Source organism: Pelophylax lessonae, assembly GCF_965119305.1.
Source record: "Pelophylax lessonae genome assembly, chromosome: 8".
NCBI classification, from domain to species: Eukaryota; Metazoa; Chordata; class Amphibia; order Anura; family Ranidae; genus Pelophylax; species Pelophylax lessonae.
The window spans coordinates 58,098,872-58,112,890 of NC_138775.1; the positions used below are offsets into that span (position 1 = coordinate 58,098,872).

The window sequence follows — 14,019 nt, forward strand, 5'->3', positions numbered from 1 at the left end:
GGGAAGGACTGTTGCCTGTCTTCTCTGGTTACCTCTGGATCCACTCAAAACTCGATCTGCATTTCTTGTTAATTATCTCAACTGGTCTGGCCAGAAACATACTGGAAAATCTTCCGTCTGGAAACAGTCATACATCACACAGAGACCAGTAATGTTCCATTCTCAATGTATATATTTCTGCTACACGGAAAGCCTCAAGCACATGACACACAAAGCACATGGCATTGGGGGAAAGGGAAAAATTCTTAAGAGCCATTGTACACTGTAAAGTGATTTCTTGCAGTGCGTAAATGCATGTGCTTTACTTCACATGTTAATGTGTTTGGAATTAAAGTGGTTGTAAACCTCAGACATGAAATATGAACAAAAGCATATCCCTCTATAGTGTGAAGCGCACGAAGAGTAATTTCTGTCTGCTGCTTCGTTCCTCTACTATCAACATGAATCACTTCTGACAAGTTTTACTGACACCAAAAGAAGAAAGGTGACAGAGGAGGAAACTCCGGCTTATTGACAGCCTCAGCTCTGTTCCTGTGTACTTTGTAAATTCTGGACTTTAAAAATGGCTGAAGAGCAGACTGCAGATAAACAGGTACAACTTAGTGCCCATTCACACTACCGCGACTGGTCATGCAGTACTACGGGAACCATTCTAATAGGAGCGACTCAAGTCGCTCCGCCTTAGAAAATAGTTCCTGTACTACTTTGGGGCGACATCAGAGCGACTTGCATTGACATTCATTAAATGAAGTCCGTGCAAGTCGCGGTACACGCGACTTTACAGGTTGCCCCCGAAGTCGTGCTGCGGTAGTGTGAACCGGCACTTACAGTATCTTACAAGTGTACACCCCTCACATTTTTGTAAATTTTTTATTATATCTTTTCATGTGACAACACTGGAGAAATGACACTTTGCTACAATGTAAAGTAGTGAGTGTACAGCTTGTATAACAGTGTACATTTGCTGTCCCCGCAAAATAAATCAACACACAGCCATTAATGTCTAAACCGCTGGAAACAAAAGGGAGTACACCCCTAAGTGAAAATGGCCAAAGTGTCAATATTTTGTGTGGCCACCATTACTTTCCGGCACTGCCTTAACCCTCTTGGGCATGGAGCTCACCAGAGCTTCACAGGTTGCCACTGGAGTCCTCTTCCACTCCTACATGATGACATCATAGAGCTGATGGATTTTGGAGACCTTACACCACAGATGCTCAATAGGGTTTAGGTGTGGAGACATGCTTGCCCAGTCCATCACCTTTACCCTCAGCTTCTTTAGCAAGGCAGTGGTCGTCTTGGAGGTGTGTTTGGGGTCGTTTTGTTGAAATACTGCCCTGCGGCCCAGTTTCCGAAGGGAGTGGATCATGCTCTGCTTCAGTATGTCACAGTACATGTTGGCATTCATGGTTCCCTCAATGAACTGTAGCTCCCCAATGCCGGCAGCACTCATGCAGCTCCAGACCATGACACTCCCATCACCATGCTTGACTGAAGGCAAGACACACTTGTCTTTGTACTCCTCACCTGGTTGCTGCCACACACGCTTGACACCATCTGAACCAAATAAGTTCATCTTGGTCTCATCAGACCACAGAACATGGTTCCAGTAATCCATGTCCTTAGTCTGCTTGTCTTCAACAAACTGTTTGTGGCCTTTCTTGTGCATCATCTTTAAAAGAGGCTTCCTTCAGACCAAATTGGCCATGCAGACCAATTTGATGCAGTGTGCAGCGTATGGTTTGAGCACTGACAGGCTGACCCCCCACTCCTTGAACCTTTGCAGCAATGCTGGCAGCACTCATACGTATATTTCCCAAAGACAACCTCTGGATAGGACGCTGAGCACGTGCACTCAACCTCTTTGGTCGACCATGGCGAGGCCTGTTTTGAGTGGAACCTGTCCTGTTAAACCGCTGTATGGTCTTGGCAACTGTGCTGTAGCTCAGTTTCAGGTTCTTGGCAATTTTCTTATACCCTATGCAATCTTTATGTAGAGCAACAATTCTATTTTTCAGATCCTCAGAGAGTTCTTTCCCATGAGGTGCCATGTTGAACTTCCAGTGACCAGTATGATAACACCACATTTAACACACCTGCTTCCCTTTCACACCTGGGGAGGGAAAATGGCTAATTAAGCCAAATTTGGATATTTTCACCTAGGGGTGAACTCACTTTTATTGCCAGCAGTTTAGACATTAATGGCTGTGTGTTTAGTTATTTTGAGGGGACAACAAATTTACACTGTAAGAGCTGGTTCACACTGGGGCGACTTGGTCGCCTGACAAGTCGCCTGCCAAAGATTAGCACAGGACCCGTTCTAATAGGAGCGCCACAATTCGCTCAGACTTAGAAAAAGGGTCCTGTACTACTTTGGGGCGACCTGGAGCGACCTGCATTGACTTCAATGATATGAAGTCCGTGCATGTCGCTCCGAGGTCGCGGTGCGCGCTGTGCACCGCGACTTCACAGGTCGCCCCGGCAAGTCGGGTCGCCTGTATGTGAACCAGCTTTTATACAAGCTGTACACTCACTACTTTACATTGTAGCAAAGTGTCATTTTTTCAGTGTTGTCACATGAAAAGATATAATAAAATATTTACAAAAATGTGAGGGGTGTACTCACTTTTGTGAGATAGATACTGTATGTAGGAGGATTTGTCACCTGAGGCCAGTCACGTCACTGGGTACATCTAAGGGTTTACAGTCAGTGGCTGGGATCACACTGGTGCAATGCGGGAACCACAGTGATTCCTGTGCAGGTTCCCACACTGCATCAGAATCACAGACAGTTCACACTGCGCTCTGCAAACCGCTGTGGGTGTCATTATAAAGTTAATGACACTCCCAAAACTGTTCACAGAACTTGGTGTGAACTGCAGAATTGGGTCGCATGCGATCAAATTCTAGTGCGGAGACAAGAAATAAAAAAATAAAAAAAAAAGTGTCCTACACGATTTGGTCCGAATGTGATGCGATTTCAGCCATACAAACTGTATGGCTGAATTTGCAACGGCACAGACATCGCATGTGATGTGCACAGGAATGCGGTGCAAATCACATGAGAGGTATGCAACCGCATGAGTATGAACCCAGCCTTAGTCCCACTTTAGTCACTGTAACAAACATTTTTAACCCATTCACTACTCTGTTGTGAGACTTGACACCATCAGTAAAATTGTATATAGTGAAAATTGTACACACAGAGGAGGGGATTTACTAAAGCTTGGTTCACACTGGGGCAGCTTCAAAGTTGTCCGACTCTGAAGCCGCCCCATGCAGCATGACTTCACCGTGGCTTGCAAATGACTTCTCTAATAGAAGTCAATGCAAGTCGCACCCAAAGTAGTGCAGGAACCTTTTTTTTTTTAAGTCGGAGCGTCTTGAGTTACTCCGATTAGAACGGTTCCATTGCACTGAATGGAGCTGTAGCGGCTGGTGCTCCATGGGTCGGGGGGCAGCAGATAGACCACACCACCCCCCCCCCCCCCGGACCACACCAGCATTTAAAGACATCTGTGCATACAGAACTGATATGTACCTGAGCCATGGTGGCCAACTCACTAGGATGCGTCTGTGTCCTCTCTGTATAATTTTGATACACAATTGATTTGGCTTCACGTTTATCTTTTACATGTATGATTGTTTGTATAGGCTGCATGCACACAGGGGGATTGGCCCATTGGAATCCAATATCTGTGTTTTCGTGAACCCCAAAAGTGCTAAGCTACATGGTGGCTGGACGCTTTACTGAGCGCTATTTCTAGGTCCATATGTCCAGAAATTTTGTATTCAAGTGTTTGTAGAAGCCTTAGGCCTCATTCACATGGGTGTACTCAAGAGTACGCTTGCCCACACGGGGATGCACAGATGTTCATGCATCTGCATGCAGGCAGTCCCATCCATGTCATTCGGGATGCAGTGGCTGCATAGGCACAGCTGCTCCTCCCGAATTGACATCTGTGAGGGTGCGTGTCCCTGATCGCACACCCGCACCCATATGGATGTCAGATGGGGAGCAGTGCTTGTCCCAATTGACATGAATGGGACTGCGCATGCAGATGCTTGGAACACCTGTGTAGGAAAATCCTGGCCCTCACAGGGTGTACGCTTACAGGAAGCATGTCCATGTGACCAAGGCCTTATTTGCAGAGGATTGGGTTGTCTATAGACAGTGCCCTATCCTGCCTTTGTATTATATCTTGTGAACAATTCAGCAGTGAGCCAGGCTCCTCTCCTCCACTGACCTTCACTGGTTTCATTCTGAATGCTGGGTGACCTTTGATTTATCGCAGACATTGTTGCGTTAGTTCCGGGCCTAGAAAGAACAATTTCCTTATCTCATGCACTGTCTGTGTATTTCTCTCTATGGGGGTTGGTTTACTAAAACTGCCAAGTGCAAAATCTGCTGCAGAAACCGATCCACTTCTAGGTTTATACCCCTTTCACCCCAGTGGACTGATCAGGTCAGCTGTATTTTTTATTTTTTTACAGGTGGACCCGATGTGGCCACCCATTATTCTCTATGGGGCAGTGGATATCAGTGCTGTCACCCGGTAGCATCCGATCTGATCCAGTCCACTAAAAACAGACGAATTAAATGCATTCGCCACTTGGTGGATCGGATGACAATCGGATGGAATTGGACCTGCAGTCAGCTTCCATAAAACCGCGCCTTAGAGAACAGCAGGCTTAGTCTGTGTCCGCTCTGAGACCCGTTTCCCGATTGGCCGAAAGGAGAAGCCATGCCATTGGCCAAGGTGAAGGGAGGAGACGCAGAAGACTGAGGGGGAAGCCGCCGCCTGCCCTCCACATGTCCAGGGTAAGTGAGCCAGTGACCGGGGGGGGGGGGGGGGTATGGTGTGCGGGCTGGTGTGGTCCGTCTGCTGCCCCCCCCCCATGGAGCACCAGCCGCCACTGCCTCCTCCCATGCTCACCTCCAGGATTTCTCCAGAACTTCCCCCGTCCTTTGGAACCCTCAACCCTAATCTGTCCTACAGTCCCCTAATCTTTCCATCTTTAGATGATCCCTGAAAACCCTTCTCTCTAGGCTACGTTCACATGTAGGCATTTTGGGCGTTTTTCTGCTCTAGGATCAGCTCTTAAAACGCCCAACAAGACAAATCCTATTCATTTCAATGGCCCCTGTTCACATCTGAGCGTTTTGACGCCGTGAGCAAAATGCCCAATGCTCAAAAAAGTACATGAGCTTCTTTTTGGGCAGATTACAGGCGTTTTCCATTGGTCTCTAGTCAATCTAAAAACGCCTGCACAAAAAACGCCTGTAAAAACGCCTGCAAAAAACACCCATAAAAAACGCCTGAAAAAACGCAATAAATAGCAACGCCAAGATGTGAACGTAGCCTTAAAGAAACCTATCCGGCTTCTAACTAATACACTGTTTCACTTTCTCCATCAGCTCATCCCCCACAGATATTACCTTTTGTATCAATTGACCCTCCCTTTTAGATTGTAAGCTCTAATTGAGCTTTCTTTTAGCAGTACTTAAACACTTCTGCGTTTTTTATTTTTTTTGCACTAGAAACAAAGAATGACCGGAACTTTTGAAAAAAAAAAAACAATATTTTTTTTACTTTCTGCTCCTAAACATGTGTACATGAAAGCATAAGTGATATACACACACACATATATATATATATATATATATATATATATATATATATATATATATATATATATATATATATATATATATATATATATATATATATATATATATATATACACACACACACATACACACACACACACACACACAATACAGTACATATACAACCGATTCCAGTACACTGTAGCTTATGAATCCAATGATAAAGTGCTCTCAGTGCAGATAAAGTGACAAATATATAAATTTCAATAGGCAATTTATCTCATAAATGTATGACAACACGTTATGTCATATAGGATAAAAAGTGCTCTCAGTGAAAAAAAAGTGCAAAAATTGCAGCACTTAAAATAAAAATAAATTCAAAAAATTCATAAGTCCATATAAAATATTAAAGTGACAAGTGTAAAACTAGTGCAAATAAAACACAGTCTCTGGTGGTGAACTGTAAAGGTGAATCCACTCGTGCTCCCCCTCTTTCAGGTCCGGACTCACCAGAGGGTAAAACCCCTGCAGGGGTCACAGACACCAAAAGAGAACCAGAAAAATATGTCCCTTTCTCCACCTCAATTTACCAGGTCACTGGGGGCTCCCATCACAGGGTTATATAGAGGAAAAGAGGCTTCTCATAGTATAATTCCGTATATGGTAATTTTATTTAATACAAGTAAAATGCACTTACAAAAGGGCAGTAAATAAAAGCCTTAAGTTTAAAGCCGTCTGTCCTGTATCCGGAACACGATGCGCTCCACGGACCGGAAGTGCGGGGCCAGAAATGACACAATGATGCTCTACGCGTTTCGTCAGAAGGATGTCATCAGGAGAATATTAAATATATACAATGTTTAGGGGTTCTAAGAAATTTTCTAGCAAAAAATACTGGATTTTAACTTAAGCAACAAGTGTCAGAAATAGGCTAAGGCCCCTTTCACACATACGGTCCGTTCAGTTCATCCGTTCAGTCACGTCAAAATGTATCAGTTTTCCATCAGTTTATTTCATCCGTTTTTTTTACATCCGATACCAATGCAAAAATAGATGAACAATGGACCATTTGTCCGTTTACATCCGTTATTCGTTCAATTCGTTTGTCGGATGAAAAATAGGGCATTCATCTGTTCCAAAAAACAGACATTGACGAAGCGGATGAAAACGGATGTTAACTGATGATCATTCGGTGTCATCCGTTTTTACATAGAGATGCATTGATGTCCGTTTTTCATCCGTCAGCGGATGGATGAAAAACGGACAAACGTTCCGTATGTGTGAAAGGGGCCTTAGTCTTTAAGAGGTTAACCTGCCCTTCTTTACAGACGGAAGAACAAAATGATACATTGTAAAACATTGCGTTATAGTTATCTAGCAGCCATAGGGCCCTTTCACACGGGCGCTCCGTATGTCCGCAAATCATCCTATTTTTTTGCGGATGATTTACGGACATAATGTAAGTCAATGGCATTGCGAATGTCAGCGGAATACCATCTGCTGACATCCGAATTTCTTCCTTTCAGTTCTGTTCCGTTTTTTGGAACGGAACAGAACCCTATTTTTCCTCCGTTCAAAAAACGGAAAGTAAGCAAAATCAGATGTCAGCGGAAGAACAAAATGATACATTGTAAAACAGTGTGTTTATAGTTATCTAGCAGCCTTAACAATGTTGATAAACATTTTCCATAGGCTCTTTTTTTTTTTTTTTTTTTGACTGTAGCAGAGAACAGCTCTGCCATTTTAAGACCATGAGGTGGGGGGGAGGTAAGGGAACCCAGCAGTGCAGCCTTTGCGGCTTCACGGGTGGGTCCCTACTGCACATGCGCGAAGCGCATTCCTACTGGCTCAGCGGTGGAGGAGGGGGCTTAGCTTCCGAGGGATGGTGCCGCGGTGCCATATCCCAGAAGTGGGGAAGGGTACCTGTTCCCCCCTCCCCCCTGAAAGGTGCAAAATGTGACACCGGAGGAGGGGGAGGAAACAAAAGAGCGGAAGTTCCACTTTTGGTGTCACTAGTCCCCAAAAAAGTGTCAGGTGTCTAATTTGTCACAGTCCCGCTATAAGTTGCTGTTCGCCGCCATTATTAGTAAAAAAAAAAAAAATATCCCATAGTTTGTAGACGCTGTAACTTTTGCGCAAACCAATATACATTTATTTGGATTTTTTTTTTTACTACAAATATGTAGCAGAATACATATTGTTCTAAATTGATGAAGATATTCAATTTTTTATTTTTAATTTATTGGGCATGTTTTAGAGCTGCACGATTAATCGATAAAAAAATAATGATTTTGATTCACCCCCTTCCCTCCCCCCACCTCACGATCTTAAAATGGCAGAGCTGTTCTCTGCTACAGTCAAAAAAAAAAAAGCCTATGGAAAATGTTTATCAACATTGTTAAGGCCTCTTTCACACGGCCGCTCCGGTTTTTTGCTCCGCTGCGGGACTTTTTTTTTTTTTTTTTCACGGAGCGGACGACACTTGTGTCATCCGCTCCGTATGCCCGCATATCATCCCATCCGTTTGTGGATGATATGCGGACATAATGTAAGTCTATGGGCATTGCGGATGTCGGCGGATGACACCGCTGACATCCGAATTTGCTTCCTTTCCGTTTTTTTGAACGGAGGAAAAATAGAGTTCTGTTCCATTCCAAAAAACGGAACAGAACTGAAAGGAAGAAAATGGGATGTCAGCGGATGGTATTCCGCTGACATCCGCAATGCCATAGAGTTACATTATGTCCACAAATCATCCGCAAAAAAAATAGGATGATTTGCGGACATACGGAGCGCCCGTGTGAAAGGGCCTAAGCCCCCGTTCACACTAAGGCGACCTGTGAGGCGACCTGGTCGCCTCACAGGACGCCTTCCATAGGGAAGCTGCGGACCCGTTCTAATAGGAGCGACACAAGTCGCTCCGACTTAGAAAAAGGGTCCGGAGCTTCTTTGGGGCGACCTGGAGGCGACCGCCATAGACTTCAATGTTATGAAGTCTGTGCCGGCCGCTCCGAGGTCGCGGCGCGCTGCTCGCACCGCGACCTCGGAGGTCGCCCCTGGAAGTCGGATCGCCCCTATGTGAACAGGGCCTAAGGCTGCTAGATAACTGTAACGCAATGTTTTACAATGTATCATTTTGTTCTTCCGTCTGTAAAGAAGGGCAGTTTAACCTCTTAAAGACTAAGGCCCCTTTCACACATACGGAACGTTTGTCCGTTTTTCATCCATCCGCTGACGGATGAAAAACGGACATCAATGCATCTCTATGTAAAAACGGATGACACCGAATGATCATCAGTTAACATCCGTTTTCATCCGCTTCGTCAATGTCCGTTTTTTGGAACAGATGAATGCCCTCTTTTTCATCCATCAAACGAATTGGACGAAAAATGGATGTAAACGGACAAATGGTCCATTGTTCATCTATTTTTGCATTGGTATCGGATATAAAAAAAACGGATTAAAAAACTGATGGAAAACTGATACATTTTGACGTGACTGAACGGATGAACTGAACGGACCGTATGTGTGAAAGGGGCCTTAGCCTATTTCTGACATTTGTTGCTTACAAGTTAAAATCCAGTATTTTTTGCTAGAAAATTTCTTAGAACCCCTAAACATTGTATATATTTAATATTCTCCTGATGACATCCTTCTGACGAAACGCGTAGATCATCATTGTGTCATTTCTGGCCTCGCACTTCCGGTCCGTGGAGCGCATCGTGTCCCGGATACAGCACAGACGGCTTTAAACTTAAGGCATTTACTGCCCTTTTGTAAGTGCATTTAGATGGGCCAAATGGTTCTTATCTGCCGACACATTCTATGTTTCTATGCATTTTACTTGTATTAAATAAAATTACCATATACGGAATTATACTATGAGAAGCCTCTTTTCCTCTATATAACCCTGTGATGGGAGCCCCCAGTGACCTGGTAAATTGAGGTGGAGAAAGGGACATATTTTTCTGGTTCTCTTTTGGTGTCTGTGACCCCTGCAGGGGTTTTACCCTCTGGTGAGTCCGGACCTGAAAGAGGGGGAGCACGAGTGGATTCACCTTTACAGTTCACCACCAGAGACTGTGTTTTATTTGCACTAGTTTTACACTTGTCACTTTAATATTTTATATGGACTTATGAATTTTTTGGATTTATTTATATTTTAAGTGCTGCAATTTTTTCACTTTTTTTGCACTGAGAGCACTTTTTATCCTATATGACATAACGTGTTGTCATACATTTATGAGATAAATTGCCTATTGAAATTGATATTTTTGTCACTTTTATCTGCACTGAGAGCAATTTATCATTGGATTCATAAGCTACAGTGTACTGGAATTGGTTGTATAGCACAGCCCCCTCCTGAGCTTTACAGTGGTTAAAGAAAAGCCACTGCTTTTTTAATATAGGCCGCTCGGCGCATGCTCTATTCGAGAGCCAGTGGCTTTTTCTTTAAATGAGCATGTCCTATTCAAGAGCCAGCATTTCATAACGATAGAACAAATGTCGCAAAGTGAGTGGAACACAGAACAAAAGATTGTATGTCGCATGCGCAGTTTGTGAGCGTCCCGTACCTACAGAGCGCCCCTATTTGACAGGCATGTGGGCAACTTCTGACTTTATTATCGCGACCTTGCCCGAGCCTGGACCGGCTCTGTGACGCCAGCTGACCCGCTGTGTGCTGAATACGGGTCACAATACTGCAGAACAAACTGCACTACTGTGATCCATAGCAAAAGTACAGCTTAACAAGCGTTCTTTAATAAAAGTGATAGGCTGGAACAAAGACATTTTTACATAATGTTATTTAAAAAAAAAATTGAGGATAAAAAAAAAAAAAACATATATATATATATGAAATTATTATTTATTTTATAATAAAAAATAAAATAAAAATAACACCAGTAAGCTCATTATAGACATCAGATCCATTGACAGACAAATCCTCAGTTCCTGGAGAGATCAGACACCTGTGCTGTGACCTGTCACACTGCACACCCCCTCCCCCACACTTCTAGAAGTCAGAGTCCCCATCTGGGACAATCCTCTGGGGTCACAGCTGTCCAGTGTCACCTCCCATCCCCCTAATGTCATCACAACCCTGCCCAGTGCTCCCAGTCCCTGGCTGCAGACACCCCCCGGTGCCCCTCACCTTCTGCCTGCCCAGCAGGGAGCTCTTAGCTGTGATAGTCCTCAGCACTTGTCCTGCCATGGAGGCCGCCATGTCTAAACCGGAAGCGCTGCACGAACTCCACATGGACAGATACAGGCAGCCTGGAACGTCCTTGCCGGCCGGGCACGCCCTCTCTCGCGCGCGATTGGTTGTTTCCTTCCAACTGTCAGGACGCCCCTCCCACAGGCGCTGCACAACTTTCTCAGTGATGAAAACTTTCTGCTGCATTGTGATCCTTGGATGATACAATGTTACAGGATAATATCACATCGGGATGTAACAGTATCTTCAACATGTGTAGTGTGTATATCTCATATTATAGGTATGCAGATTTGTCTATAGCTGGCCACACATTATACAATCTGATTGTACCATCTTCTTATCCAGATACCAAAATGACAAATTATGAGACCAAACCTAAACAACCGATTCTATTAGTATCAAATTTCCAGCTAAATTAATGGAAGTGTAATTAATTAATTATCGTTTTTTGTTTTTTTTTTTTAATAAAAAAAAAGTTATACTTACCTGCTCTATGTGATGGTATTGGGGGGTGGGGGGGGGGGGGGGTTCAAGGATTTATTGGAAGGGATACATTCTCAGTAGATCAAACACATATACATGCAGACATTTATGAGAATAAAGAAAATGATGGATTGGCAATTCAGACATCATCCCTCATTTATTAGAGAAATCTCTAAGCTGCCATTTTTCTGCATTTTTTATTCCTGAACATTTTTGGCTGACCTCAGTTGTTCATGAGCCACTTAAAGCGGAGTTCCACCCTATTTGTTCACTTTGCACCTTCTGTTAGATTAAACGATCCTGAAAAAAGAATTGGATAGTTGTAATTTCTTTTTTTTTCCCTTACCTGATTTTTTCTGAAAATTAACTTACCTTCCTTCCACTTCCCCCCTTTGCGGCTGCGGCCCCCGACATCACTTCTCCCTTTGCATTGGTTCCTGGGAGATGAGCGTCATCAATCCCAGGAGTCAATGCGCCTGCAACGGTGTCCCTCGTCAATTCCGGTTCAGGCGGGTCATTCTCTGCCGATGGATTAGAACAGCTTCTGGGCATGCGCAGAACCTGCTGTGGGATGACGCGCCTGCACCGGAAGTGACGAGCAGGCCATTCTGGGACAGACATCACGAAAGAGGACCCGAAGAGGGACGCTCTGGCTTCAGCTGCCCACATCTGAGATGGCAGCGCTTGACAAGACATTTTCAAGGTAAGTATTTATTCTTACAGGTAAGTTAAACAGGGGACAGTTCAGAGGCTATCGTTGCTTAAATGCACTAGCGCGGACTGTCCCGGGGGTATTTTTATCTAAAAAAAAATGTTTTGCCCGGAATTCCGCTTTAATCAGAACAAGTATGCAGCCAGTGAAACCACCGTGAAGGCAGAGCTCCTGATCTGGCTTCTTATTTTGGGCCATTGGTACATTGTTGTATGACCGTTGCCAGTTAAAGTAGCGCAACGCTAAATAGCAAAATATGGTCTGGTCATGAAGGGGGTTAAATCTTCCAGAGCTCACGTGGTTAAAAATGGTGTAGGAACCCTTTTCTTGAATAAAAGGCAAGTACAGCAGTCCTTTCAAGGCATGCGTTACCACATTGCGCACAGACACACATTAATGCTTGTGTACAATGTGGTTTCCCAATGGCACCCTCATGCACCTTGCTGAACTACAGGCATTGTATTGCACTGCCAAAAATGGTTCCTGCACCTTATTTTGGTGCATTGGTAGCCCATTCACTTTGAATGGGCTTCCTTAATGCAATATTGGTTAATGCATGGCATAGGTCATATTAATACACCCCAATGGTATGAAAGGGCCCTAGAAAGGCACCATAGACTAAAGTCTCTTGGGGAAAAGATTTAAAGCGAAGTTCCACCAACATTTCCATCTTTGCACCATAGCAGCAAGTTAAAAGCATATTTCATAGCAGCAAGTTAAAACATCATTGGCTGTTTGTTTTTTATTTTTTTAGGTTGATCTACATTGTTACATGGCCATACAATTTTTCTTGCTCTTTACCAGTGGCGGCCTGTCCATAAGGGGCGCAGGGACGCCGCCCCCCTAATCCATGCCCCAAGGCACTTATCTCCATGCAGGGTGCCAGGAGCATGGATTCCAAAAATTTTTTATTTTTTTTTTGGAGGCACATGATTAGAGCCTGAGGCTCTAATTGGCCCCAACAAAGGGTGGGCTCAGGGCACAGAGCACTGCGTCCTGAGCCCATCCAGTTGTGTGACAATAGAGAATTAGTATTCGCTATTGTCTTTCTGATTCTCCTCCCGGCCAATCAGGAAGTAGGTCCTGAGACCCGATTGGCCAAGGAGTCTTAGGACTCCCGGCAAATCAGGACCCACTTTCTGTTCGGCCGGGGGGAAGAGCCGTCTGTTCAGCAGGGAAAAGAAGCCCGGCTCTTCCCTCGGCTAGAGAGAGGAGCAGCAGCCCTACCCCTCCTCATCTCCTAAGGTAAGGCTGCCTTCCCACCCATCACCTGTGGGAAAGGGAGGGGGGTAGGCGGTGCAAGTGAGGGGGGGGGGTTGTTTGCCACCCCTCCAAAATATTGAGCACCAGCCACCACTGCTCTTTACTCCGCCACGGTGAGGTACATAATTTCCACATCTGAATCGGCCCCTCCTCCATCACCCCTACTGCTTTCTGGAACCTGTGCGTGTCCCAGAAGATGACAGGGCTATTCAGAAAGTGCAGCGCGACTCGCGCATGAGCAGTAGGAAAGCAGCTGTAAATCCTGAAGGCTTCACTGCCGGTTTTCCTTAAAAAACATCATAAATTAATTTTTTCCCTTTTTTTTTTTATAAGTGATCACATTCCCTCTGTGCTCAGCTGCACACTAAGCTTCCCAGTGAATGTGCAGCGGGGGTGTATCAGGACAAGGCTGATCATTGGAGGTAAGCAGGCTGAGTTTCCAGCATAGCTAGAGAACTGACCACGCTGTGTTCTCCTGCTTAGTGTGGTCAGTTTTTTATGAGGAAAGCAGAGGATTTCACACAAAGAAAGCAATACAAAGAGACAAGAATACTTTCTCATACAAGTACATGGTACAGCAGGCACATATAAGGAAAATGAAGTGTTGGGGTAACAAACGCTTTAAGGAGGTCTTGCTCTTGTTTCATCATTCAGCTGTGGCCAGGGCATTCCCCACCCCACAGCTCCATGTCACAAAGGAGAAGGGATGCTTGTGACATTATTGACTTAAAATGG

General features: G+C 44.5%; 1 protein-coding gene across 1 annotated transcript in view; it reads right to left on the minus strand.

Annotated features, from left to right (window-relative positions):
• Window positions 1-10,908, minus strand: part of SUCLG2 (succinate-CoA ligase GDP-forming subunit beta) — a 444,050-nt gene extending 433,142 nt beyond the window's left edge. The window contains exon 1 of the mRNA XM_082265844.1: window positions 10,764-10,908. Within this exon, the coding sequence (XP_082121970.1) occupies window positions 10,764-10,868 (105 nt within the window). The 5' untranslated portion in view covers window positions 10,869-10,908. The remainder of the gene's footprint in view (window positions 1-10,763) is intronic.
• Window positions 10,909-14,019: the final 3,111 nt, after the last annotated feature.